General features: G+C 56.1%; 1 protein-coding gene and 1 long non-coding RNA gene across 3 annotated transcripts; one reads left to right on the top strand and one right to left on the bottom strand.

Annotated features, from left to right (window-relative positions):
* Nucleotides 1-1971: 1971 nt before the first annotated feature.
* TNS4 (tensin 4) lies at nucleotides 1972-20659 on the bottom strand. Its single transcript, XM_075775182.1, has 13 exons — nucleotides 20552-20659; nucleotides 13819-14449; nucleotides 9383-9812; nucleotides 8741-9171; nucleotides 7763-7849; nucleotides 7106-7225; nucleotides 6789-6881; nucleotides 6392-6469; nucleotides 5892-5963; nucleotides 4517-4685; nucleotides 3972-4040; nucleotides 3677-3703; nucleotides 1972-3105 (listed from the first exon to the last, which is right to left on the bottom strand). The coding sequence occupies exons 2-13, from the start codon at nucleotides 14327-14329 to the stop codon at nucleotides 2976-2978; spliced, it is 2217 nt and encodes a 738-aa protein (XP_075631297.1). The 5' UTR covers nucleotides 14330-14449; nucleotides 20552-20659; the 3' UTR covers nucleotides 1972-2975.
* Nucleotides 12272-15580, top strand: LOC142605071 (uncharacterized). 2 transcript variants are annotated; one of them, XR_012838830.1, is made up of 3 exons: nucleotides 12272-13708; nucleotides 13855-13970; nucleotides 14403-15580. It is a non-coding gene; the product is annotated as an uncharacterized LOC142605071 (long non-coding RNA). The 2 variants fall into 2 exon arrangements; XR_012838831.1 differs by lacking the exon at nucleotides 14403-15580 and having other exon boundaries at nucleotides 12272-12449; nucleotides 13110-13708; nucleotides 13855-13981.
* Nucleotides 20660-26716: the final 6057 nt, after the last annotated feature.

The raw sequence follows: 26716 nt of genomic DNA, 5'->3' as shown, positions 1-26716 counted from the left end.
GGCTGGAGAAACGTGTGTGCGTGTGTGTGCATTTGGCAAAGCCACTGCCGGGCTGCCGGGAGCGTGGGGGCTGGTGCCACGGGGTCCGGGGGGCTGTTTGTCCCTTCCCATGGGGATTGCAGACTGGGGGGAACCCGCCTTCCCCCCCCCCCCCGGCTCCCTCATGTACCGCTGCTCATCCTTGGCGGCGGAGGGAGGGCTGCGGCCCTTTCCCTCTTCTGGAGGTCACCAGGAAGCCGGTGACAGGAGGAAACCAAACCCTCCACATGTCCGGAAGCGCTGCTGGCTGGGACCCCCGGGCAGGGCTGTGCCGGGCAGCAGCGGCAGGACCCTGTTGTGTCGGGATGGGGGAGGCATGGGGAGGCAGGCGGTGATGCTGACCCCCGGCAGTGTCCGGTGGTGGGTCTGGGTCCCGGGTGAGCTGGTCCCTGTCTCATTGGAGACCGAAGCTCTGCACACTCTCCACCTGCAACAGCCGGTGGCTCCCCATCCCCTGTGCAGGGCGAGGACGTTTCTGTGCAGAAACTCCTGTGGCCACCGCGCCGTCGCCCGTCCCGCTGCCACCAGGGCTTTGTGTGCATGTCACCTGTGCGATCCGTGTCCCCATCACCAGGGCCAGCCTGGCCACACGCCACAGCATCGGTGGCTTTCGTGGCCTTGCTGTGGTTGGGGACGTGGGGCATCACTCGCTGGCGGCAGAGGCTGCTGGGAACAAACCCGCGAGCCTGGCCAGGACAGGGGCTGGGTTACAAAATGGCTGGAACCGGACCCAGGAACCAAAACCAAGAGCCGCGCTTCCAGGAAGCCTGGGACAAACTTTGGAAGCCACGAGAAGCTCAGAGAATTGTTTGTTTTTTTCCTGAATCCAGGTGGTTTTGGCTGAACTGTCCCCGTGGTGTCTGGGTCCGTGCTCCAGCTACGCTGCACTGGAAAAAGGTTTTTAATGAACTAAAAATTCCATATGTGGAAGATGGCGCTCGGCAATGGGGCCGCTCCCCGTCCCAAAGTGGTCCCAAAGTGGAGAGAAGCAGCCATCGCCCCGTTCCCCAGAAGATGAACCCTCCCGGCTGCGGCTAGCGAGCTCTGCGAAAGGGAGCTGGATGTGACCGTGCAGGGGTCCGGGCTCGGGGGCGGCAGCGCGACCCCCCCAAAGCACCATCTGGAGCCAAAGCCTTTGGGTGTTCATATTCCCTTTGTGCTTATCGCTGTCGGCCTGGACAGCATCGCGATAACCACGACGGAGTAAAGCAGCGCTGGTTTGCGGGGTCCCAGGGCCGGGGTCTCGCAGTCGGCACGGCGCTAATTAAGTGTTGGTTAATGAAAATTGCTCCGTGCGCATCAGCGGCTCTGCCCTTATTTATGGCTCCCAGCAGACAGGCAGGACGCAGGCAGGACACAGGCAGGACGCGGGCAGGGACGGACGGTGTCGTGCGGGGGCCCCTTGCCGGTTGCAGCCCGCACTGCAGCGGGTCACATCCTGCACACCCCGTGGGGGGGCTGGGGGTCACTGTGGGGCTGGGGCCAGGCAGGGGCCGCACGCAGCGGGGCCGGGGGTGCACAAGCCCAGGGGCGCTGAGGCTGAGCCGCATCCCCCCACCCTTCCCCGAGCTGCCCTGGACCTTGGGGAGGTTTTGATGCTTTGCAGCACTCTGGGGCACGCAGAGCCCGCGGGGTCACAGGCTCAGAGCCCGGCTGGGTGCTGGGATGCGGCTGAGCAGAGCTGAGGGGAGACAGTCTGGTGGGGGGGGACACGAAGCCCTTAGTTTCTCCTCCTGGAGTCGGGTGCTCCCCCCGCCCCAGGCAGTAACTCCGATATCCATTTTTATCGTTGCCAAAGAGCTGTTGCAGCTGGATGCCGTTTCGCAGCCTTGCGGGAGGAGAGCGAGTTTTTCTTTCTGTGCAACGCATGCATATGCTTGGCAGCGTAAGAGAGCGGAGTAACGTATTTCAGTTGCTAACATCTCTGCAGTGTTTGTGGTGAGATAAACGATCCGCTGCTTTATTGAAAATACCCCTAAGCAGGGTTTGTTAGCACAAGGTCCAAAATTAAAACAACGTAGAGGCACCAGGGAAGCGAGTGCTGAGGGACACGGCTGTATGGTGAACTCAGAGCTGCTCTACCCCACTCCGAGATTACAGCAAGAGCTGAATCTTCAGCTGGTGTAAATCACGACAGCACTGATTTCCACGAGGCTGCGCCAATTTACGTCATCTGAGGATCTGGCCCAAATTCATGCAAGTCATTTCCAAAAACCCAATGTTTTACTGTCATGAAAATGTCAACATTTATTTCTCAGCTTGCCGCGATGCCTGGAGGTTGAGCTAGCCTGTAACCCCGCTTTGCAAAAAAGGGCAGGAGAATTTACCATTTAAGCTGCATTTTGACGCTTCTTTGCTCTTCGAAGGAAGCAGGGTTTTTCAGCAGAGCCTAGTGATTTTACATGCTTTGATTTGCAAAACTGCCCTCCTGATGCTGATTTATCGTCGGGGAGGTGAATCCCCCCGCCCACACCAGACCTCCCCCCCTCTGCAGCATTGGGGGGGGTGTTAGGGCCGAGTCCCCGAAGCCGGGAGCTCAGCTCCATGGAACGTGCCTCGGCTTGGGCGCCCCGAGCCAGGTAACCCCCCGCTGCCGGTAGAAATCTCAGCCGGACTATTTCAGTCCTCCAGAGAAAAGCGAGCGGTGCACGCCAGCTGAGGGAGGCGGCGGTTCCCTATGGTGAGCACAGCTCCCGTCCCGCAGCCCCATCCTGGCCACCGCGGCAAGCGCTGCCATGCAATGCTCTACGGATGGTCTGGGAGAAACATCTCATCCCACCAGAGCATAAAAATTTTTAACTGAGGTGTATGTAACAAAAAAGTATAAATATGAGCTGTTGCCAAAATGCAACCCAGAAGCAGGAAAAGGTGGGCAGCAGCGGCTCGGCAGCATGTGGGCAGCTGCCAGCCCTGAGCTGTCCTGGGGTTTCTGTCCTCTACGGGCCTGGCAGGAGCTTGCAGAGAAGGTCGATGACAAGCGACGCTGGCTGCACGGTGTCGTATTCTGCAAACAGGTGACAGAGGTTCTCCGAATCTGTCTGGTTTTTGGCCACGAACCCAAAGATCCTTTGAAAAAGGAGAGAGCGCCTTATGTAGTTTGCATCCAGGAACCCAAAGGAATACGCTTAAACTAGCCCCGGCCGCAAAGCAAAATCCCAGTTCCAGCAATTCCACCTTGGCCCGCTCCCCAATCACGTTTACTTGGAAGCAAAACAGCCGAGAGAAGTGTTTCTGGCAAGGCTTCCTCAGCTGTGAAAAGTTTCTGTAACGCAAGGTAGAGCCAGATATAAACTCACTTCCTGAGCTCAGAGCAAGCGAGTCACTGGGAAGGCTGATGGATTTGGACGGGGGCTTTCTACATGAGGGGATGCGGAGAATTGGGCTCAGCCAAGCCTCCGGTCAAAACCCACAGAGCAAAACCCCCCATAAAGCTTCACCCATCTATCCCACGTCTCGTCCTGCCACCACGTTAACTTTTATCACATCCCCTCTTCATTTTTCAGCTTTGATTCTTTGCTGTTCTGCAAAACTTCGCAATGCACCCGCCGGAGAGGCGAGGCTGGGCCAAAGCAGCGTCTCCCCACCCAGGTTTCCACCGGCACGCTTTGGTTGCGGGAGGTCCCTGCGCAGGTCTTACCTCGAGGACTTGCAGTACTTCTGCCACCTGAGGGAAGAACAGAATTGGATTTGCTCAGAAGAGTGATATTTAACTCATTCCATCAGCTGCAGAGTCGAGGTTTCTATTTAGCTAACCCCCCCACGCGTTAAGCCCAGGGCAGGGGATGCACAGCCCGTGGTTGGGATGTGGGATTTTAAGCGGTGCAGAGACGGGAGCAGCGGAGCCGCGCTGGGAACCGCGGGGGAAGCGGGTGTTGCGCGGCGGTTCCGACCGGCACGGCCACCCTCAGCCCGCAGAGCGACAGATAACTCACTTTCTGTTCTCAGGATCCATCCCGCAAAACCTGATGGCAGCCAAGGGGTAATGTCGCCTGAAAAACACCCTGTCGAGGGGAGAGGAGGAGGAGAGCGTGGCGTTAGAGGAAAGTGCCCGGGGAGAAACAGGCATTTGCAAATTCAAGCCCTGCTCAAACTGTTGTGGCTGCTGGGAACGGGGGTGTGGGGACGGGGGCCGTGGGGGTCCCGCTCCCCGGGGCCGGCTGCTGAGCTGGAGCTGGCAAAGCGCGGGCAGCTCTTGGGTTCAGCCAGCTCCTGCTTCCCGCTGCTGAGACTTCACGTAAAGCAGCGTCATGCCCTGTGCTGTGAACGGAAGGGATCAAGTCCATCCCTGGATTGCAACACAGATTTGGCCTCGCAGGCTAGTTTTTCTTGACGTGCACATTGGCAGGCTGAGAGACAAGAAGAGAGTGGGGCGAGCTGCACTTCCATTTAACTCTCCCCTGCACCTCGCCGCTGGTGAGCCCGTGGTCGCGGCAGCAGCCCGGGAGCCCCATCCTGACCCTCCCCGGGCGGCTCTTACTTCCTCTGGATGTCCGTCAGCGTGACTCCCTGCTCGCTCACTCTGAAGTGCACGAGGGTGGGTGTGGGCAGTGTCTCCAGCTCGAAGGTGGAGGAGATGGCTTTCTGGATGGCCGGGGCTCCCGTGAGCGTCTCCATGTTCACCGAGTTGAGGTACAAGACGTTGCACACTGCAAGGACAGGACAGAGCCCGGTTCAGCACGGGGCCGGCATCACACCGGCGTCTCGCGGTGCTGAGCACGTGCAGGCGCCGAGCGCAGCGGTGCCGGGTCCAGGGCCGGGTTTCCAGCATCATCCTGCAGAACCGGACACGTGTACGTGGGTCAGATTTGTTTTGATGAAAATGAAAGATCCGGTGACTCAGAAATTCTTTACAAATTTATTTTGGTTTACTTTAATTCTTTGTACTAATTGTTTTAAAAGTCAAAGTATTTAATTTCCGGTTTCTAAATGTCACATTTGGATTTTTTTTCTGTTTATTACATATTTCCTTTAATGAAAAGCAGAAATACCCCAAGCCAACTAACGGCTGAAGGCCAACCTAAAACATGACATTTCAGGCTGATTGAGCTGTTTAAAGGGCTATTCTGGGTCAAACTAAACTTTTCAGCTTGCCAACTTATTTTTCAGAATTTCCAACAAAACAAAGCGGTTCCTGACTCCCCTGGCTGTGCCGTGACCCATCCCCACGGTCTCCTGCCTCTCACTCTCTGCTCTCACCTGCAGCCCACCCACCGCTGCGCCCAGGCTGGGGGCACCCAGGCACAGAAGAGAAGCGAAGACCCTTCCCGGTCCTGCTGTGCAGTTTCCACGCGTCTCCCATCAGGTCTCTCAGCAATTTAACCAGCCCCTGACCGCCCCATCCCTCTCCTACAAACTCCAGATGTTCGGTGCCCATCACTTTGATTCCCTGGTTGAGGCCAAATAGGAGAAAGGCTTAAAATTCAGGGGCTATTTAAAATTGTGGGTCTTTTATCAGCCTTGGGACCTCAAGAACTGTCTTTTCAAACTTCACTTCACTATCATGAGGACCAAAAGTCTCTTGTCTCTAAAAGTATCGGGTTCCCTTGCAGGCCCATGATGTGAGGATGTGAAGAAAACCCGTGGGTGTCTCCAACCTGGTGATAAAGCCAGGAGGGGGACATTGCCCTGGCACCCACAGAAGCACTGGGGTGACCTGCTGTTCTGCACGGGTCCAAAGACAGCGCCGGCTTTTCAGCTTCTGCTGTCAGTGGTGTCAGAATGGATGACATCAAAAAATAGAGCCCTGTGGTTGATACGTAAGGACTGAAGCCCAAAGCATGGGTGCACCCCCAGAGCTCTAGCTGTTGGAAACTCGAGTGTCCCCTGGGACAGCAGCCTGCTCCTTTCCTCACCAGCAGTTTTCTTCACCAGGGATAGTGGGGATTCAGGAGCGAAGTCGGGGCTGTCTTCTCCATCAGCAAGATCTGCACAAACGACAGACAGGAGCACTGCTGTGTCACCACTTCGCATTGGGTGAAATTCCTTATCTCACAAGAAGCCCAAAGGCCCAGGACCTCTTAAATCATGGGGGTTTAGAGCAGTAATTAGTTTAATTGTCCTCCATCTCCCTCTCCCGGCTCTGTTCATCTCTGTTCTCCCCACTCCCCCTTTCCTTGCCCACCTTCAGTGGTCTCTGCTCCCTGCTGCTCTGCTGACCACCCTCCATCCCCAGCAGAAGCAGGTCACCACCATCTCATACTCTACCCGAGTCTTGCAGGTCCCTGCTCCACCTTCAGCCGGGGCAATCAGCCCCGTTGTGGGGGACGCGGGCGGTTCAGCCCCCTCCCCGCTGCGGGACCGTCCCCATCTCCCCAGCCCAGCTCGCAGCTTCTCTCCTGCCTCTGACACCTACCTTGGGTGGGGATGCTCAGCTTGCAGGGCAGTGCCAGCGGGGTGATGGCGTGCTGGTACACGAAGGCAGAGAGGCTCCCTGCAACACAGAACCGCAAGTTGGGGGGGCGGGGGCAGAGCCTGAAATCTCCCACCCACGCGCCTCTGGCCATGCGACAGTGTCCCAGGGACCTCGGGGGGGAGGGAGAGGGGGTTAAGCTGGACTGTTTGGGGCCTCACAGCAACAAAAGTGGGTTTTCTAACCCCCACCCGATGTTCCTGGTTTGGACACTACTTTCAGAGTCTCCCTGGCAGAGACATGCAGGCAGGAGCCGGGGCGGAGGGTCCCTGTGCGGGCGGGTGTGCAGCACCCTCACTGCAGGGCTGCAGGCTGCTGCGGGCGATGGCACCATCCTTACCGAAATACAGCTCCTCGCTGGCTCCTTTCAAGTGCACCCCTTTGGCAGAGGACTCGATGAGAAAGTGCCGGATGAGGTCACTGCTGTCATCGCCTGAAAGCGGGATTGAAGACGGCATCAGCATGACCGCAGCTGTTTAACCCCTGCCCTCCCCTGCTCGCCCCGGGGCATCCCCTGGAGCTTCTGCTCTGTCTGCACGGGGATGGGCAGCATCACTCGGGCAACCTGAATCCTGCGGCTTCTCAGCTTGCTTTAGTTTAACTGGTTTCAGTTAAATCCCCGAAGCAAACCCCACCTTTCCGAGCGAGACCCTGTACCTGTCTGGCTGCCGGATGGAGAGACAGGAACCTTCATCGCCAGTCCGAAAGACCCCCGGTACGACGTGCTGTCCCGCACAATGAATGTGCCTGGCTCCTTGTCCTTCAGCAGCTGGATCGCTGTCAAAGCACAGGCGGAGGCTCAGCCAAGTAAAACAGGTGGAACCTCCCCGCTTTGCATTTCACCTCCGGCCGATGCTCTCGCGGGGAGTCGTTCCTTGGCAGCAACGAGAAATACTCAAGAGCGTTTGCTGAGGACGCGCACGTCCCTCGTGAGGGGAACCGATTGCAGTGCCCCTGCAGTCTGAGGGCTCGGTCCCCTGGGTGCCCTGGGTCCCCAGGACAGAGCCAGCCCCTGCGCGGGCCGTGCTGAGCAGCAGCACAGTCAGTGGCGGGAGAAGCTTTGCTGGACTCAGGGGGGATGGAGGGGCCGTGGCATAGCCTGGGTTTCTGAGCCTTCCCCTAGACCTGTGAGTGGGTCCCTCCACCCGTGTCAGCCCCCAGTACGCTTTGAATTGCCACCATCGTGTCCCTGCAGGACCTCAGCACGGGCAAGAGCTGGACTGAGGTGCTGTGGGGTGGCAAATTCCAGCCTGCAGTCCTGCTGAGAGCAAGTCTGAGATGGGGTTATCCCGGCAGAGACACTTACTGCCTTACCTTGGTCCCTGGTTATGCTCGGCTTGAACCAGTATTTCGATGTGTCCATCACAAACTTCATGGTCGGCTGCCCAGCCTTGAGGGGACCTGCAAGAGACCTTATGGCATCAAGGCCAGCGAGGGACCTGCAAGACCTTCCCAGCAGACATCGCTGAGAAGGGAAAGAGCCCTAGCAAAGATATTTATCTTTCAAGCTGGCCAGGGTTGAAGTTTGGGTTTTTTTTCAATCCTTTTGATCAGAGCTTCCTCCCCGCTCCTCAGAACAATTCATTCTCCACATGATTATCTCTCTTGGCAGGCTGCGATGGAGCACAGAAAGGCAGCGCATGGGATCTCCCAGCAGTCCCAGTCTGCGCAACCCTGCCCGAGTCCACTGGACCATGGGGATTTACACCAGCTGAGGATCTGACCCGCAAAGCTCTCCTGCTTTTCCCATGAGAATCCCAATCAAAGCCCTCTGCCCGGAGAGCTGCCTCTGCTGATCTCCTCCAGAGAACAATAGCCCTAGTGTGTGCCCTTGAATGAGGGACCTCATGAACGCTGGTATCTTTAGATGTCCTCCAGAGCAAACTGGAACCCTAACCCCTCCTCCCCACCAGTTCTGGGCCCACAGGCAAGTATGAAATGACAGAATTATTGTCCCCATTCTCAGGTGCTATAAATACGTGTTTCTGCATCTCCTTGAGGGGACCAGAGCGTTTCTGCCTGCTGAGCAGAAACCCTGGTGGGCAAAACACCGTGGCTAATGCCAGGTCATCAGCAAAGAGCTGGAGACCGTCGTGGAGCCCTGCAACCCTGTGGAGACACATTGAGGATCTCCAACCCCAGCAAGGACCTCCTGTCCTTCGTGACTGTAACCCACAGATAAACCAGAGTAGAAACCAGTGTTCTCCCCCCCTTTCCTGGCAGCTGTTGGGCTCTGCAGCTCCTTTCCGCCCCCCCCCCCAAGACCTGCCCTATGGCAGGGACGTGACTTACTGTCCGAGACGCAGGAGAGCGCTGGTGCCGACAGCGCGTTGTTCAGGCCACCGAGCCTCAAGGTCGGGCTGCAGCTGGGAGGGGGACTCTGCTTGACAGAGGCTGGGGGGGCTTTGGCCAGCCTGGAAGATGCATCTTCTTGTTCCAGGCACCCGTTCACCAGCAGCACCGGGATGTCGGCTGCGGCGTTGAGGATGGAGGGGGGGCAGCTGCTGGCTTGTCCCTTCTGGGATGGGGAGATGTTGGCTTTGGTGGAGTAGGCTGTCCTGGGCTGGTGGGGATGCAGGCCAAAAGCTTCTCCAGAGTGAGACCCGAGGCTCGGGGAAGGCGGGCAGGGGCTGCCCAGGGAGCTGGCAGGGGATGGGCAGTCAGCGGAGCAGCAGGCAACGGGGTGAGCATCCGAGTCGTCGTTGTGGAGCGAGTGGGTGCTGCTGCAAGAGGGAGCCAGAGAGCAGGAGGAGATCAGCGGGGCTGTTTAGCCAGGGTGCGATGCACAGCCCACCTCAGCGACTGCGCCAGCCCTGCCGGGCATCGGCTGCCAGCCCGAGGAAGGAGGTTTTGGACAGCGGGACCTGGGGTAACCGCCCTGCACCCCTTCCCTCCCCATCATCATCCCAAGACTGGACACAGGGTGGCATTTACCTTCCAAGGATGTAACTGGTGTCCGAGCCGGGGCTTGTGGAGAGCAGGGAGACCCAGCTGCTCCTCTGCTGGGCCCTCACCACGTGCACGGGCTTCAGCAAATTGTCGAAGCCCAGGGAGGCACCGAGAGCCCCGGGGCCGTAGGAGATGCTGTCCGTCTGGCCAGCCGCGCACTGCTGGGGGACAGCGATGCTGCAGGTCGGGGAGGCAGCGCAGCTCGGGGCGGCCGACCGGGGGCTCGCGGGTCTGGGTGGGCTCAAGAAAACCACGCTGCCACTGGTGCTGTAGTTGCCTCTGAGTCCCCCTTTTTGGGGCAGGAAGCCGTTGCCCTGGGGGGACCTCGAGAACGGCGTGCCCGAAGGGCTGGGGGAGCCCTGCAGCACCTCGGTACACGTGGCTCTGCTTGGCGTCATCTCTATGTATTTAATGTCTGGAGGAGGAAAGAGGAGGTCGTTAGTGATTCAGTGTTTGAGTCAGGTTCGTTAGCTAAGCTCTATGGGACACATGCATCTCTGTTCTTCTCGCTATTAATTTTGGCTCAGGTTTGCATGCCCTGCAGGGCTGCTGGGCCCGGAGGAGGACCCCCGGGCTCTGCAGAGAGTCCCCCATGGCCCAACGCTGGCCTTTGTTAAGACCCCATGAGGGCTGATTTCTTGACGGACGCCAAGTCACGGTCACCCACCCAAGTGCGGGCAGGCTCCCAGGCAAGAGGGGTTACACGCGGTCACGTCTGACTGCACAGACCCTCCTCGCCAGCATTGCACAGCCGGTGCTTGCCGAGACCTGCAGCGAGGGAGGGTGTTTCCTCCAGCATCGCTCTGTTTGTACCTGACTCAAGAGAAAAACATCTGGCTGCTCCCCCCCAGGGATGACATCAGGCTCGGAGGATGCCTACGGCAGCAGGCGCGTGGTCCTGCACACCCTCTGAGCTGGCTGGGCTGAGGAGGAGGGGGACGTCACCTGCCCCCCAGGCACAGCCGGACATCCACAGCGTCTGCACTGTGGCTGCGGAGCGGGAGGCAGAGGGAAGCGGTGTGGGACAAGGGCAGCTACAGGCTCTATAGGTGTCAGCTACGGGGCCGGCCATGCCAGCAGCGAGCGCACAGCCCAGAGCAGGGGCCGGCTGCTCTCCCTTCCCTTCTCCCATCCCGCACAAATCCCTTCAGAGAAATAATTTCCAAGGCAGTTTCTGTGCCCGTGCCTTGCTGTGGGTTTGTTTCTGCTCTTCCATTCACACCCAGGGTGGCAGGGCATCTCCTAGCCCCTTTGCTCGCCATTATTTGTAAGGTAACACATCTGATGAAGCATCACTTGCTCCAACTCCTCCAGTGAAACCTCACGGCCAGGACGAGGGGGTGCCTGGCTCCCCGGTGCCCAATGCATGTCAGTCACCGGGTTCCTTGAACGGGGCCATAATTTCTGGCTGAGCTAGAAGATGCCTTTTAGCAAGAGACATTCAGACTTGATTTAAGCGCTTGCAGCGATGGTGAATTCATCACCTGCCCAGGGAAACTGTTCCAGTGGTTAATCACCTCCACTGCTAGAAGCGTGAACCTCTTTTCTAGTCTGAACGTGCCCAGCTTTGTTTTCAGCTCCTGGTTCTTGCCCTGCCATGGAGCTCAGGAAAGTTCCCCTTCTTAAAGGTGTTTCCAAAGAGGAAAACTTTTTTGCTGCAGCAATGAAAAACTCCTCCTAACAGCCCTGAGCTCCCTGGCAGTTGATGTTAGGTGACTCGTTCCTGCCCTGGGACCTGCCGGTTGAGGGTAGCTGGCCGGCGCGGAGCAGCTGACTCTGCTGCCAAGCACTGCAGACCCTGTTTACTGCAAGAACAACCAGACCTCCGGGGCATAAAGCTCGACGAGCAGGAAAAACCCAAGTCTGTACAAAAGTTACTCTCTGAGCCCCTTCCCTACGTCGATCCCGGGATTGGATTGGATCGGCACGGCCAGCGGAGAGCCGCCGAGGAGGCGCCGGGTAAGCCAGAAGGGCTGGTCCCCAGTGGGGACGCAGCTGGACCACGCACGGGAAGGAGCCAGAACCGCAGCCTTCCCCCTCCACACCCTTACTGCCACTGGCCGCCAGCAGCAGCTCCTCCAAAGCCCGTGCTCAGAAAGGCTGCGGAGCCACGTGGTTCTGGTATCAGCGTTCAAACCCTTACAGCAAGCTCTTGGCCGGATGCTTTTTGTCAATGTCTCTCTCAAAAGGGGAAAAAAAAGGAGATTTTAATTGTCCTTTAAAGAAATAACTGAAAAGCATCTGCACCCTGGGCTAACGAGGCCCTTTGCCTCCTACTTTTCTGCCTTTGCTCCGGCTTATCAGGTGTGGTTAAACCTCAAATATTTGCTCACGACCTTGGCAAGTTTTTCAGCACCAAGGAGTGGCAAAAGTGCTGCAAACACGGAGCCTGGCTGTCACGCAAGCTGAGACGCTCTCCTCTCCTCCGGGAACAAGTACCAGAGGGAGTGTGCGACTGTCACGACCGTGTCTCCTATTGCCACAGCATCTGCTGCGTTAAAAGCCCTCCTCCTGTTTTCCACTAGACAAGAACAAGCCCCTCTCGTGGAATCTGGGCACCATCGCTCTCCTGCCAGCTCTCACACCAACTGACTGCACCTTGGGCACAACGGCGGGCTGTGGGAATTATTCGGAAAGCGTGGTGGGGCTCCGTGCAGCCGTGCCCGGCCGAGGGGAGGACAGGGAGGCAGGAACCTAGTGGGAGCATTTCCACGTTCCAGCCGCACACGCAGCGGCACACGCACAGGTCGCACGGCTGCGGCAGGAGGAGGTGGGTGAATGGGGAGTGCTGGGCAGCAGTAGGAAGTTTGCATAAAAAAAGAGGAGCTGTTAAAAGAGAATGAAAGCTAAAGTGAGGCTTTTCCCACTGAATTCCGGGCCAGATTTCCAGATGTTCAGTTCCACACTTGGAGCCAGCTTTTCAAAACCACTAACACGCTACCTGCTGAGCTGCTCGGGACTCCAGCCCTTGGGTGATGCCTGAAGGAGAAGCATCTAACTGCCTCCCAAGTCTAGTCTGAGGAGCCAAGGGCTGAACTTGCACTTTGTCACGGTACTTCATCTGCACGGCCACCCCCTTCCATCCCAGCGGGAAGCAGGGATGCCATCTGCTCCAGAATTGCCCAAGCCCCCCGGCGTGCTCGTGCCGCTCCGGCCCCTGCACTCCCTGACTTCCCCGTTGCAGCATCGGGACCCTCACACCTGCCAGCGCTGCAGTTCAGTGCCCTTGTCCTCCAACCCCACCTTCCTCATGCAGACGTTTGCACAAGGGCTCAGGGAGAACAGACTTCTTTTCATGCCTTTAACATCCTCTCATTTGACCTTGCTCTGCAAAGAGGCCTGGGGACTGATTTTCAAGGTATTTCGGTGTCTAAAGACACAGATAGGCAATAAGACTTTTCAGAAGCAACGAGACTGTATCTTTAGGCACCTAAACACATCACACATCTGTCCTCTGGTGCACCAGAACGCTTGCAGCGGCGTGCAACACGCTGTCTGCTGGTGTTACCCTGCGCGCGGCGTGTTGAGCAGCTAACACGCTGCAAAGCCACAGGCAGAGAGTGCTTGGATCAGCAGCAGCACACACAGCGCAGCTTTGGATTGCAGGGATGACAGAGAAGTGTTGCAAAAGGGTTCACGTAAGGCACCCAGGCATGAGAGCAGAAAGAGGGGGTTGGTATGCGCTGCTGATGTTCTGCCTTGTGTATGCCAGGTATGCTGCTGGAGGAGCGCGCAAACCCTGGAAGAATTTCCCTGGCAAAAGGACTGGGAAGATTTAAACGGGACGGTTGTGTAACGATCGGTACAGGGCTTTGGAAATCTGGCTTCAAATCCTTGTGCTTCCACAGGTCAAGTATGACCCTGGGAAAGGCTCCGCTGCCCTTTGGTAGAACCGGGGCTCTGCTGCGAGGGTAAGCACGCTCCAGGCATCGCATCCAGAGGTCAGTGCCTGTCCCCAGTCACTGCTGGTAATAACTCGGATCAGGCATTTTCTGAGCACTACAGGTCCCATTTCTAATGAGAAATGTTTTCTCCAAACACAGGGACACAAACATCAGGTTGAATTAAGGCTGTTCTCCCTGTTTTTTGGATCCTGTTGAGCTAGCTGGACACGAGACATTTGAAAAGCAGTCAGACCGGGGCCACCTCAGCACACGAGTTAGGCAGAGAGCCTGGGCACGCAGCCTGTCCTCCTGCTCCTTCTCATGAAGCCCTGACGTCAGCAGACAGAATCCCACACTGATCCCACCGGGGATGGTGGGGGGCATCACCGCTGCCCGTTTCCAGCCCTTCACGGGAGCGCAGGACCTGGTGCGTGCCCAACCTCTCTACCCCGGACTTTCACTCTGCCCCTTGCAGACAGTTTTCACTAGGTCTGAGCTTTGCTGGCTCCACCGCACGACCAGCACCTTTTGCCTCACCTATTGCCTCCGGATCTTGTTTCTTGGTGGCAGCAGCGTCACCCTGAGAAGCAGGTTGGACTGCATCCTTCGCCGGCTTGTACGTGAGCGGCTGAAAGGTCGGATCGATTTCTAGGATCAGCTGGTTGAGACGCTCTATTGATACGTCCAAGGTAGGAGACACCAGGTGAGCCTCAGGATCCGCGCTGGGATCTTCCTCCTTCTTTGACTGATACGGGGCAGTGGGTCTCTCCAAAGAGGTATCCTGCTGCCCCTTCCCCTGCATGTGAGCAGCCACGTGCTCAAACACGGGGTGGGCTCCGTACAGCCCTCTGCTGGGAAGCAGGCGTGTGTTGGCGTGCACCATCACGGACGGGTCAGCCCAGCCCTCCGTTGAGTAGCAACTGTAATTCATCGGCAGCCCGGAGCAGCCCGGGTACCCCACCGGGTGCAAGCTCTTGCTTTCCTCCGGCGAGGAAACACACACGGTCTGTCCAACACGCAACACGTGGTTTTGTATGACCTGTGACATGGCTTGGTTTTCTGGTTTGATGGCTTAGAGTCCAAGGGAAATCTCCTCCTCCTCACCTCCCCTTCTCCACCAGGACCTCAGACCTCTTCTTCAATCCAGCGTCTCAAGCGGAAGAAGAATCTAAGGAATGCAGAGAGAGGAGCGGTTACACAGGCATGCCCAGGGCAGGAGCAGACTTCAGCGGAAAAGTCTATAAAAACGGGGATTTGGAGTGCAAAGCTGGAATTCAGCTCATAGAAAACAAGTCATCCTGTATTGCTTTTCCACCCCCCTCCAGCCTCCGCTCCTGGTGCCACAGCGCATCTGGGCAAGTGCGAGGAGGATTAGTTTGCAACAGCTTTTCAGGACTCAAAGGCTTAAAAAACTACATTCTGCTTTATTTGCACAGTGCTTATTTTCTTGGTTAAGAATGAAACGTAGGATCACTCTAACAACTTTTGCATGGGACCCTGACCCTCCGGAGAGGCAAGGGTAGACAGCGAGCCCAGAGCCCCGCAGGGTAGACTTGCAGTGGGCCAGAGAGACGGAGAAGCCTGCCAGCGCGATGTTCTGCGAGCGGGTGTACATTTAATCTGAGGGTTTATTTTGGTGGTACAATGTGAGCTGAGCCCTGGAAGCCTGTGTGTGTGGCTGCTTTCTTACTCAAGCCGCTGCTCTAGGAGTCTGATTGCTATTAAATTTTGAATACTCTCTGGCTTTGCTTTAGATAGAAGGTATTTTTTTAATTTGCCATTAAAAAGAAAAACCAAACCCCTTGGCAGAAGGTAGGCTTCCCTTGGGGGGTTCTGGGTGCAAGGTCTCAGGACGCCGTTTGGAGGTGGGGAAGTTGTGCAACAGCATCAGCACACAAGCGGGGTCCCCGCTGGCCGCTGCTCTCCCTCGCGCTCGTCGGCACGTCAGCACATCGGGAGCTGCCATCCGGCAAGACTCACCAAACACACTGAGGGAACCTCACTCATTTATCCCAGGATGAGGAAAATAAGCCTGTCCCCCTCTGTACCCACGGTGGCAGCCAAACCCCAGTGTCTCGGTGCCTGGGGACATCTATGCCAAGCACATTCACCGTGCTCGTACTGCGCTGGCTCCGTGGGAACGCGCCCGTCCTCTCCGGTCCTGGGGGAGGGCAGCACCGGTGGGGACCAGGGGATGTCCAAAGAGCCAGAGCCAAACGCTTGCCGACAGGAGTTAATCCTCCAGCTCAGGGTTCCCTCCTCCACATCCTCCGTGGCTCTGGTGCGTAATACACACAAACAGTGGGCTGCACTTATTAAAACATTTGTCCTTTCCTGCATCAGTCTTGAATGACTGACTTATTTACTCGCCTATCTCGGATTGATTAACTGTGGAGTCACAGGATTAAGAAAGAAACACGTTGCTCTCGGGCAGCTGGTCCGTAACTCCCCGTGGGCGAGGGCAGGAACGCTGGGCTAGCGAGGTACATCATGTCTAGTAAGCGGTGACTAATTGCTGTTGAGAGCTGTTACGGAGGTGGCTCAAAACAGGCTGGCTTTGCCCTCGAATTATATAAACCTCTCCTCTTGCTGGAAAAAGAGACACCCAGAATAGCACGGACTCATGGAGATTAGCGAAATATTGCTGCTGTCTGCCGCTGCTCATGGCGTACGGCACTCCGCATGGCTATGGATCATGAGTCACTCCGGTTAACGCTCGCAAAAGAGCAAGCAGAGGTTTTTAAGGACTCAGAAGTGAATAAATACTTCAAACCCATTTAGTCTCCTCCCAGTCGGGAGTCCACTGTGTCTGCTGAGCCTCAGATAGATAATATTTACGGGATTGGCAGGTTGGTCCGTAAGAAAGGCTCAGGAGCAAGGAGCTGTGCACCGTGCTCAGCACCGAGAGCCGTGCTACAGAATGGAAAGCACCTCTGGGAAGCAGCTGTTGTGCCTTTAGTTGCCATTTAGACGGGCAGATAGCACCTCCGAGGTGTAACTAACCCGTTAGTACTACAGACACGCAGGTCCAGCTGCACCTCCAGGCATTCGGGGCTTGGTCTGTCCCAGCCCCGGCAGCGCGGCTCTGCCGTGCGGGCAGTCGGATCAGAGGGAAGCGCTCTGCCCGCTCCCGGTCTCCTGCCTCGGAGCACGCGTGTGCCGCGATGCCGCAGGCAGCACTGCGGCACGGTACAAGGCTCGGAGGGAGCGTTTGTTAAATATAAAAAAGAAGAGTCATTCCAGGTCAAAAACACAAGCTAGATGGAGTGAAAATTGGATTCTCCCCTGGGGAGAAGAACTGCCTGGCTCCAGTCAGCGTCCGCAAGACAAGGCTGGTTTTAATTTAAGTAGGTACAGAAATAACGTGCAGTATGCATGGAGCAGGACTGTCAGGGGGTTCCAGGAGCATGCACGCAACAGCTTCCCTCCTCTCTTGTACTCCTGCCCTGAGTTTTTGATCTTTCTTGTGCCTGATGCTGCCAGAATTAGCCTCCAAACCTCATTTCTCCTCCCTTCCCTCTCTGGATTAAAGTGAGAGGTCTCCCAGGCTCCTCACAAGAATTCCGAGCCTCAGCTGCAGGCTCTTCTGCTCAGAGGAGCGAAGTGGGAGAAAGGCTTGGACGAAGGAGGTTAATCACAAGGTGGCTATTAGCCACCAGCGTGGTGCGGCCAGGAGAAAGACAAACGCCGCCCGCAGACATCGGGACTTTCCGAGAGCAATCGGAAATAGCAGTGCCCTCCTGCACAGCCCAGGAGAAGGCAGGGAAGAGGAGGCCGGGCCGGAGGACGAGGACCACGAGCGCAAGCAGGGAGCCCGTTATCACACAGCGAAGCCGACGGCGCACGAGGCGCGATGCCCTTCGCTCCAGCCGCAGCGGGGCAAGCTCTGCGGCAGCGGCGTGGCGGCCCTGGCAGGGGTAACCCAGGCGCTGCGGACAGGCCTCACCGGGCTCGGCTGGTTCACTTAACCGGGGCTGGGAAGATTTGCTGGCTGTACAGCAACGCTGGGGGAAGGAGCACTGTTGTTTAAGCTAAGACAAGGCTAGCAGAAGAAAAAAATGGAAATAAATTGGCCACAGACACATCTAGACTGGAAATTACAGAGTTTCTGCTTCCGGAAACAGACTGTGGAACAGGGGACAAGTCACAGATTTTGGATGCAGACAGACACGTTATAAAGGCTCTTGGTGAGGCAGCTGCCTGTTGCACCAAGAGACCCGGCGTGGTGAGGCAGGAGTTGCAGTTCAGCCCAGTAACCCCAGTCCTCCCCTCCACCTCCAGCCCAGCTTGGCGGGCAGGCCCCTGCCGTGAAAACACAAAGCCCCCCTGGCCACGAAAAGGAGCCGGGCTTGGGGTGTCGGGGCTGGGAGCAGCCACGCAGCACCCACGTGGGGCTGCGGAGGGCCGAAGCAGGAGGTAGGGTGCAGGGTTTGGAGGGCTGCAGGGTGCCTCCTGGGCGGCGGCGGTGGTGGGAGAAGCAGGGTGCCCTTGGGCTGGGGTTGTGCCAGACACACCCTGGCTGTTAGATAACTGCCTGCACGCCCTTCCCAAACCCGTCGGGCATAGCACAGCCCAGCCAGGCTGCAACGGCCACGTGGACCCAGCCCCATGGATCCTGCATGGAGCAAAGTCCCTCCGTGCAGGGCTCTATCCTGGCGTCCTTCGTCTGCCGGAGCTCGGCGCGGACCCCCAGCTCCACCTCTGCCTGCGGCCGCGCTGGCTCTCCCCCAGACTCCAGCAGTTCGGGCGAGGGAATAGCAATGCCGAAATCGCTGCCTGGCAGCTGCACAGGCAGAGCCCTGACGTCCCGGCGCGGTTATTTGGAGCTAAGACATACGAGCCGGGACACGGGCTCGTTCCCTGTCTGCGCAGAGACCCCAAAACAGCAAAGCCAGCTGCCAAGTCTGGGTTGTTTTTCCTTGCAACACGAGCCCTCAGAGCCTCCCGATGACAAGTCTGTTACACATCCCCTCACCAGGAAGAGCAGAAGGAATTGCTGGGACACCCAGGATTTACAGAGCTCATTACACCCAGCTTAATCATTGCGAGGGCTGTTGGGGTGACTCGCCTAGATTAGCAGGGTGTGCTGATGAGGTTGAGGAAAAAAAAAAAGTTGCCCTAGTTCTGGTGTGTTGTGCCTGCAGAGCAGAGAGAGCGGCCGTATCACATAGCAATATTAATATACCTCCAGCTACGGGGGGGGTCCGGCACCTGGAGCACGAGGCAGCTGATGCCTGAGGAGGGGCAGCCCTCCCAGCGTCCGGGGGAAAAGGGAGACTGTCAGACAAAGCTGTCTCCTTCCTTGCTCAAACAGGAATAATTAGAAAGTTCAGCAGCAAAAAAAGAAGCCTTTATGAAATCCCAGACAGCATCGCTAACTCTCGGTGTTTGATCAGCCCCAGGAGCCTCGCCACGGGGCAGCACCTGTGTGACCGTTGCCAAAGGAGGACATTTCGCTGGGGCAGCGAGAAGCACTCCAACACAACCCATCAGCGTCCAGCAGCAGAAGCCATCCTCCCCCTGTGAACAGCCCCAATGCATTCCTCCTTTAGCAACATTTCAGGCTTCTGAAAGGATCCCCAGGGCTTTGGATGAGGAAGGTTTTCAATAATGTCGAAATCGCTGCTCAAATAACTCCCCTTCCCACTGCCATGCTCCCTTTTCCTCTCCAAGGACGGCTCTTTCCCCTTTGGCAAGAGCTTCTCTGGGTAGGAGACCAGCAGAGCCTGGTCCCCCATTCCCAGGAGAGGTCCCAGCGCAGCCGGGAGGGTTTTCCCTCCAGCTCTTCGCAGGGTGAGCAGTGGGCACGGGAAGCTCAGGGAGGAGGGCAGCTAGGAGAGTTTCTCTGGAAGAGGGTGTCTGTCCAAAAATAGACTAAATTGGCTAATCCTAGGAATGTTTGAGATGAGTTACAGGAATGTGAGACTTTCTAGACACACTAACAAGCTCCTTGGAGCACCCACCTGGATTTTTCACTTCTGAGACCACGGTCACACCTCACCTCCATCCCCTCGTAGGGCTGCATGAAACAGTATTATTAGAAAGGAAGCTGCAGCATCAAAGAGGCTGTTTCCCCCATTTCAGAGGTGCCAAGGGAAGGGACAGGACGGGAGCTGCTGCACAGAGGGCTCTGCAGACTCTCAGCCTTTCAGAAGGACGCTGTACATCTGCACACCCCCCTGTGCACATCCCCTCGAGCGTACAGCACTGCACCCAGGGCTTGAAACCTTGTGCAGTGGCCGACCACGCTCCATGCTCTTCTCTTGGGTCCGAGGGACAAACAGCACGAGGTGGGACTGGATGCCCTTCCTCCCCTCCGCAGACCTCCATCTCCCTGCCAGCACATCTGCCTACACAGGCAGCGTATCTGCAGTGCTGCCGTCCGAACCCCTGGTCCCACAGCTTCCACGCAATCATCCCGGTGCTCTGCCCTCCTCTTACACAAGGATGGCTCCTCAGGACCTTGGTTTTGGTTTCGCAGCATCTCTTGGACTGACCTGAGTCACAATTCTTTGACCTTGCTGACTGTCAGCAGCTTAAGGAAGTACGGTGGCACCTAGTAACCTTGACTGATGCACGGCTAGCTGATTTCCTCCAAGCCCTACACAAACTACTGCCGCCAGCTAGTCACACTTCTTGCTACCACGTGGCATTTTTATTGCCTTGAACTCTCAGCACTTCGCCACGCCGCAGTCTCCCACTTAAAAGCAGGGTGCGTGCACTCAGACACACGATCGCAGCCCCGTTTCCACAGGCTGCAGTGACTCCAGGCAGAATCAGTGAAACATCTCACACCGCTCGTACAGATGCACAGTCAACAAACATCGCTGGAAATCTTAAATAGGCTTCAAAACTCTGAGTGAATAAAGAAGGTAATGGCTAATAAAATAAACCCTATAGGCTGCTGAGAAAAGTCCAAAACCTTAGCGTGTGCAGTAAGTATAATCCCACGCCACTTCTCACAGAACTTCCAGCAGCCTTCCCCACCCAGGAGAAGCAGCACTTGGTCTCTCTGCCAGCCAGCAGTATTGTTCAGGCAGGAACAACCATGTCTTGGCTTATTTGAGATCTCTGCAGCAGATTTCTCCCAAGGCACAAGAATAATCACCAGCTAAATGCAAAGCAGGAGCAGAAAAAAGAGAAGTGATGGAAGAGAGGAACCGATACAAACTGCAGACAACATTAGCCTGGAGGATTGAAGGGAAAAAAGGACTTCAAAGAGACACGGAAAAGGCAGAGATGGCCCTGGAAATCAGCGCTCAGCGGGTACCTGGGCTGCAGCTGCTCGTCCCCTCTGCTGCACACCGCTCTTGCTGCAACACCTCCAACAGCACCCTGAGCTCATGAAATCGGTACAGGGGTGAGCCTGTGCAAGGACTTAGTCCTCTGGGAGCCTGGGATTTAATGGGAGCCCAGTCCCTCCCACCTGGGCTGAGCTTTGCTCGCCACCCCCCCGCCCCGTGCGCAGGGTGCAGCCCTGCTCAGACCAGGTGTGATGCAAGAGGGAAGACCCAGGCGCCAGGATACAACCCGGAGCGGCGCTGAGCTGGCAAAAGACCAAGCTGCCTCCAAAGCACGCTGGCACGGGACGGCTGAGGGCAGGGAACTGCTCAGCCAGGCTGCTCAAGAGGACGACTTTGAGGAGAAAGGTAACTCTGCTTGGAGCAGCTGAGGGTTTGATGCTTGAGGACTGTGCTCTGCCCCTGCGATCCCACGCGGGTCAGCCCAAACCCAGCGCTCAGCCACGGCACGGGGCTCCCCCAGAACAGATGGGGACCGCGCTTCAGCCTCGCTCTCCGAACGTCGGCCGTGAAAATAAATGAAGAGGGAACGAAAAGCGCGCGGGTCCCCTCTCCAGCTGGAGCATCGCAGTCGTGGTTTCTCTCTGCTCCTCCCCAGAGGTACCCGTTGGTCCCTGGTGCAGAGGGCACCAGAAGACCTGTTGCTAGGAGGAACAGTTTAAGAGGTCACAGACCGGTTCTTTATCGCTGCCTCAGTGATAAAAGTGCTGCAATAACAAGTGAGATTGGTCTAATTCAGTACAAAGGGAAAGAAATGTCCTCCCATCGTGTCTGGCTAAAGGGCGGCTGTAGACTTTCGAGGTTGCTCTGGCCTGATCTACAAAAAAGACCCAGGTCTGCCCACACCCTCGGCACAATTGTCTGACTGGTGTATTACAGGGAACAGATGAAAAAAATATATTTAAAGGCAACTGTGTGTCTAACTCGTGTTTGCACAGTGTCCAGCCCAGAGCAGCCAGGCCTGACTGCTGCATTTAGCATTCCTGCGTGGGGAACGGATGATAATAAATAATCCCCAAACAGCTTTTTGGATTGCTGTACATTTTGGCTGAAGTGTTTCTTCCAGTTTCAGCGGGCACAGAGCCACGGCAGCAACTTTTAAAATCATATATCCAAAATACCCTTTTTCAAGGGAACTGCCTATTCTGCTGCCCATAAACGCTTTCGGCTTACCGCAACATTGCCACACTGCTAAGGGATGCTTTGAAATGTCCGATTTTATCAGGAAATACACCATATAAACTCCTTTCCTTTAAATTCCTTGATCGCACTTTACAATCTTTCTAACGTTTTTATTTATTATCAGGGGTTGGTTTTCCCTTTCCGCACACCCCTGGGTAAACTGCTTCGCGCTGCCAGCGCAGCCCCTGTCCTTCCCTAACGGCTGCGAGTTTGCAGTGGGCAGTCACCTCCCGGCAGCTTGCTTTTTTTCCTGGCTGGTAAAATTCACCATTTATGAGGCACTTGGCAAACAGGATTTATAACCCAAGGTACATTCACTATCACTATTATTGCACACACATCACCAGGGCGAGACTCCAGCTGGAGGGAGCAGATGGGGAATAATGTTGGGGAACCACGATCTGCGTTAGGTCCCTCGAGCTGAACGTCTTATCTCTCGCAGGATGCTTGGGCAATAGAGGACTGCGCCGTTTGCAGCAGCTACAGACAGTGTAGGAAGGGAAAGCGCCAGGGCTGGGTGGGGGGAGAGGAAGGGTTTGGCAGTAGAAAAAGGTGCCTTTATGCTCCGGTCCCCTCGTTTGTAGCTCACACTCAGCGCACACCCAAGTTTGATGATGTTCTTCTACGGGGTTTGCAACTCTGGAAAGCTCAACCCTTTGTCAGCAGGGTGAAACACATTGTTTAGGGAATCTGCTTGGACAAATGGCACATGGGCATGCACATCCAAGAGCGATCTTGTGCTGGACTGCCCCATCCCGCTGCTCCAGCTCCAGCACGCAGCTCGTCCAAGCCTCATTTGACAGAAGGTGGTGATCAGATCAAAGGTGACTGCGGTGCTGGGCCGGCATCCATGAAAGAAAGCGCTTCTATCACCCTGACACCTTTTGCTATCATTAACTTGCTCAGCAATACGTAAATAAATGCAAAGCTGTTTGCTGTGCGTTAACATCCCGTCCCGTTTGCCCCAGGCTTGAAGAGGCTCCTCCGTCCCAGAGTGATGCAATTCTTTCTCAGCGGGTATTGGATTGTTACCGCTATTGGCATTTATAAAGCTAAATTGTAATCCTGGGTTGCTTTTCTAATGTTGCTTTCAATCTGCAGCACAGACGTTCACGACTCAGTGCTTTTCCATTTGCATTGTGTAAGGCACTCGGAGATGTCCTGGAGGGGCCAGTTGCTATAGAAAAAGCCTTGTTTGTTGTAGTACTGTCAAACTCCTCCCCGGATGCTGAAGCAAACACGAGCACGGATATATGGCAAGCCCACTCAGAAAAAAACATCTTTTTCCTTTGGCTTTGACTTTGCTGGTTTTGCAGTGAAGCCAAGATGTTCAGTGGCTCTTTCGCCAAGCCGTTACATCTTCTTTGCGCTCTCCATATGCGTTGAAGAGTAACGGGAAAAAATTAATGAGGCGGACAGAGGGCTTGTCAACACAGCAGGGTATTTTGCCCTGCCCCGACGGGTCATTGACCACCGCCTGTGTTGCACAGGTGTAAAAATCTGCGTGCATTAGGGCTCCGGTATCCCAACTGCAACCTGGGTTAGGCTGAATTTACTGAGGATATTTGTATTTAAGCAGCAATGCCTGCAAGAACCACACGCCAGTCAGCTGTGCGGGTGTACTTACACTGACGTGAAAAATCCCACCACAAACAAGCCTCTGCGTCATCCTGGATTTTCCCACCCTGAAGGCTCCAAACATCATTAGCAAACAACATATCCCTAGACTCTGTAAATAGTTATATCGTCGTGCAGGTGGGTAAGACCATGGTAACGCAACTCTTCCAAGGTGGAACGGGATGGGTGGTCAGCAGCCAGTAAATTCCACTTTTTTGTCCGCAGGAGAGCGGAGGGAAATCGGGAAGAGTGGGAGACTGGCTGGGGGTCGCACTCTGGTCACGGCAGGTGGCTGGAGATGGCCAAGGAAAACCGAAATGGCCGTAGGAGTGGCTGGAGGAAGCCCCTTCCTCCCGGACCCTCTGCAGCCCGTCTTTGGACGGCTGCGGGCAAAACAGAGCAGCGCCAGTAACAGCAAGACGTGCAGGGGCTGTTTGCAGAACAGATCAAGCTTCCCAACAGAAGCAGGCTGCAAAAATAAAGAATGAAAATTTATTTCAAGAACCAGAGAGGCAGATAGCCATATAGTCGGGATCATGTAGGTTTTGTAAATGCGTGATTACTTGTTTCTGGAATTTGAGCAAAATAAACACACAGATAACAATGAGCTGACCCAACATAAAAGAGTGTTTTCAGAGGAACAAATACTGGTTATGAATAAGACTTGGGAGTGCTTGCCTGGAATGCACCTGTGCAAATGAGGAGAAAAGGTTAAAAAATCTCTATTTCTCACCTCCGCTTGGAACTGAAGATTTGTTTCTTGTGTAACTGGAGGCGGGTGATAACTTGGGCTGAAACATTCAGGTCGTGCAGAAGGGCTGGAACAAGGGACTTGTCCTCTGGGTCCTTCTTCACCCTGGAACGTCCCTCGGCAGCATCAGCGGCAGAATCCTCTGCGACCGCCTCCGCTGTAGCTCCTCGGTCTCTTTGTTTCTTCACTAAAATGGACCTGTCTGTGCGGAGCAGATTTCTCTGAGCATGGCCCTACCCAGGATGTGCTCAGAAAAGACAAAGTGTTAATTTGACAGCTAAAAAAGAACAAATAAAAGTCATGAGCCGGGCCAAGCAGCTGCCCTGCCCAGTTGTCCTTCGGGAATACTCTGCCCTGTGTCCTGCGTTACGCACCGAGACCACCTCCCGCTCACCACCAGCTCCAGAAAACCTTGCGGAAGTCTGACACGCGAGAAGCGAAGTGGTGCCATGCCCAACACATCAGAAGTGACAAGGAAAATCGACCGAGCAACAAAGCCGGACAGGACGCAGAACGCTGCTATTTGCCTCCCTCCTCCTCCTCCCCCTTCCAGTCTTTCTCCTTTCTCTGGGACCTCCAAAAAATGAAGAAAACATGCTAAGCGCTGAAATACCTGCCTGAAAAAGCCACAGAGGGCTATGACCTTCCTGGGATTGATGGCACAACAGTTACAGAGCGAGTCCCGGCAGCTCCCAGGGAAACCCTTGAGGGATGCCCGACCTGCTTTGTACTTGACTGGACCTCGACCAGCCTGCCAAGCGGTACGGGGCCGGGGACAGGACCACCATGGCTACCCACCGAGGTCTGGAACTGGGTCCTGCTGCCACCTCCCAACACGCCCAGAGACACCCCGAGCTGAGCCAACCCCTTCTTTTGGCGCAGGAGCACACGGGCGCAGCATTCGACAACCTTCGGGACGGTGTGAGCTGCCCGGCGGCGCAGGGCACTCGAGGACAGAGTGACGCTGGGGGAGGAGGCAGCTTCGCAGCTCCGCTAAACCCCGTTACTGCAGGGCTCGTTTTCACAGCCACGTGCTGCAGAGACCTCACCGCTTCCGAAGCCTCCGCCAGGTGAGTCACCCTTTTTCTTGGAACAACAAAACGTATTTACTCAGAAGGGTGACGATTCCCCCGAGGGAATGTTAATCAGCCTCCTCTGACTGAAAAAGGACCTTTTTTGTTTTCTAGACCTTAGAGTTAAGATTTTTCACAGACTGAAAGTGCAAGCCTCCGCAGAAGCCGTGCCACCACATGCCCCGGGAGCATCGGTGAGAGTCAGAGACAGCCACGAGCCCGGCGAGAGAAAGGACCAGCTCCCTCTGTCCCGCACGCACGGCCGCACGCTCCGCAGTGGGGGCTGGCTGGCGTGCCCCGAGCCGACAGATGTGTCTGTGCAGGATGGAATCGAAAAGCAGCTGCTACAGCCTGGAGCGTGCCAGAGGCGCGGGTTGGGTTGCAGCAGAGTTCCCCCGTATCTGTCCGTACATGCTGGGTGGCGTGAAGACTTCGGCAGCCAGCGAGGGGAAAACCACTGACGTCAACAAAATAGGATGAGGTCCTGCTGCTGCCCAGCACGCGTAAAGCTGAGGTGGCAGCACCGAGTGGTTCCTACAGCCTCCCTCAAGGAATTACCTTGCTTTGGAGGTGGAGCGCTGAGAAAACCCCTTTTTTGGCCAGTGCTGCGTGAAACTGGTAGTTTACCATGTGCAAACGAAGTACGGACAAGCCCAAAAAGAAGACTGGCATCCAGAGGCTCCCTGCCCCAAAGGGCACTGAGGATGTTGTACAGACGTTGCTTAGCACATAACGGGGTCTCCTGAGCCGCTGCCACCCATAACGCACATCTCTGGTTTCTCTGGGGTGTTTTCTCAGAGGTGGGGGATGTTAAAGCCAGCAAAAGAGCTGGCAGGCATCTGCGGCTTGCATTTTGCTCTCAAAATTGCAAAGAGTTACAGACCGGATTCTTGTTTTCTCAAGAGCAAGCCCTTTTCCTGAGGCAGCTTTTAATTGATCATTTCCAGTGAGGAAACCTCACACGGGGCATAAATGCCTCCATATTGCTGTGAGGTGTGATGCTGCAGGAGGGCAGCAGCGGGCAGTGCAGCTCGTGCCACGTGGTAGCACCCATCTGTCAGAAGCTGAGACATCAGAGTCCAAAACTTTCCTTAGAAAGATGCTGCTAGGACCCGCCCCGGATACAACCGTGACCAATCCCACATTGATGTAAGACGTTGGATGAATCATGGAGCCACCTGGCTCTCCACCAGAGACGTATTTCAGCCTGTTCCAAGCAACACCATCACCTTGCAGCCAGTCATCACAGACTTGCGTTGGCCCTGGAGGCCACCTCTGTCGGCAGAGTCCCGGGGGACCCTCAGCAGGGTTGTCTGAGGGGGCTCTGCAAGCTGGGGTACCGGAGGATCTTCCCAGCGCCTGTGCCAGACACCTCACATTAACTCAACAAGGACAGCATGGGCTAACAGAAGACCTTCCAGTCCAGGTGGAGAACCATAACATCGTGTTTCCAGAGGAGCAGCGATGGTCCCTCCTCTCTTGCTGCTACGGCCGAGTCTCCAGGAGTCTGT

This window comes from Balearica regulorum, chromosome 24, assembly GCF_011004875.1.
Source record: "Balearica regulorum gibbericeps isolate bBalReg1 chromosome 24, bBalReg1.pri, whole genome shotgun sequence".
NCBI lineage: Eukaryota > Metazoa > Chordata > Aves > Gruiformes > Gruidae > Balearica > Balearica regulorum.
Note: the sequence above shows the minus strand (reverse complement) of the source record. Positions and strands in the feature narration are given on the sequence as shown.

What these genes read in the sequence shown, in the direction of transcription:
- TNS4 (XM_075775182.1), bottom strand. Translation starts at nt 14,329, where the DNA reads ATGTCACAGGTCATACAAAACCACGTGTTGCGTGTTGGACAGACCGTG. An exon ending in ACAAGATCCGGAGGCAATAG is followed by an intron (nt 9,813 to 13,818) that starts GTGAGGCAAAAG and finishes TTCCTCCTCCAG; the next exon opens with ACATTAAATACATAGAGATG. An exon ending in AAGTACTGCAAGTCCTCGAG is followed by an intron (nt 3,106 to 3,676) that starts GTAAGACCTGCG and finishes CCTTTTTCAAAG; the next exon opens with GATCTTTGGGTTCGTGGCCA.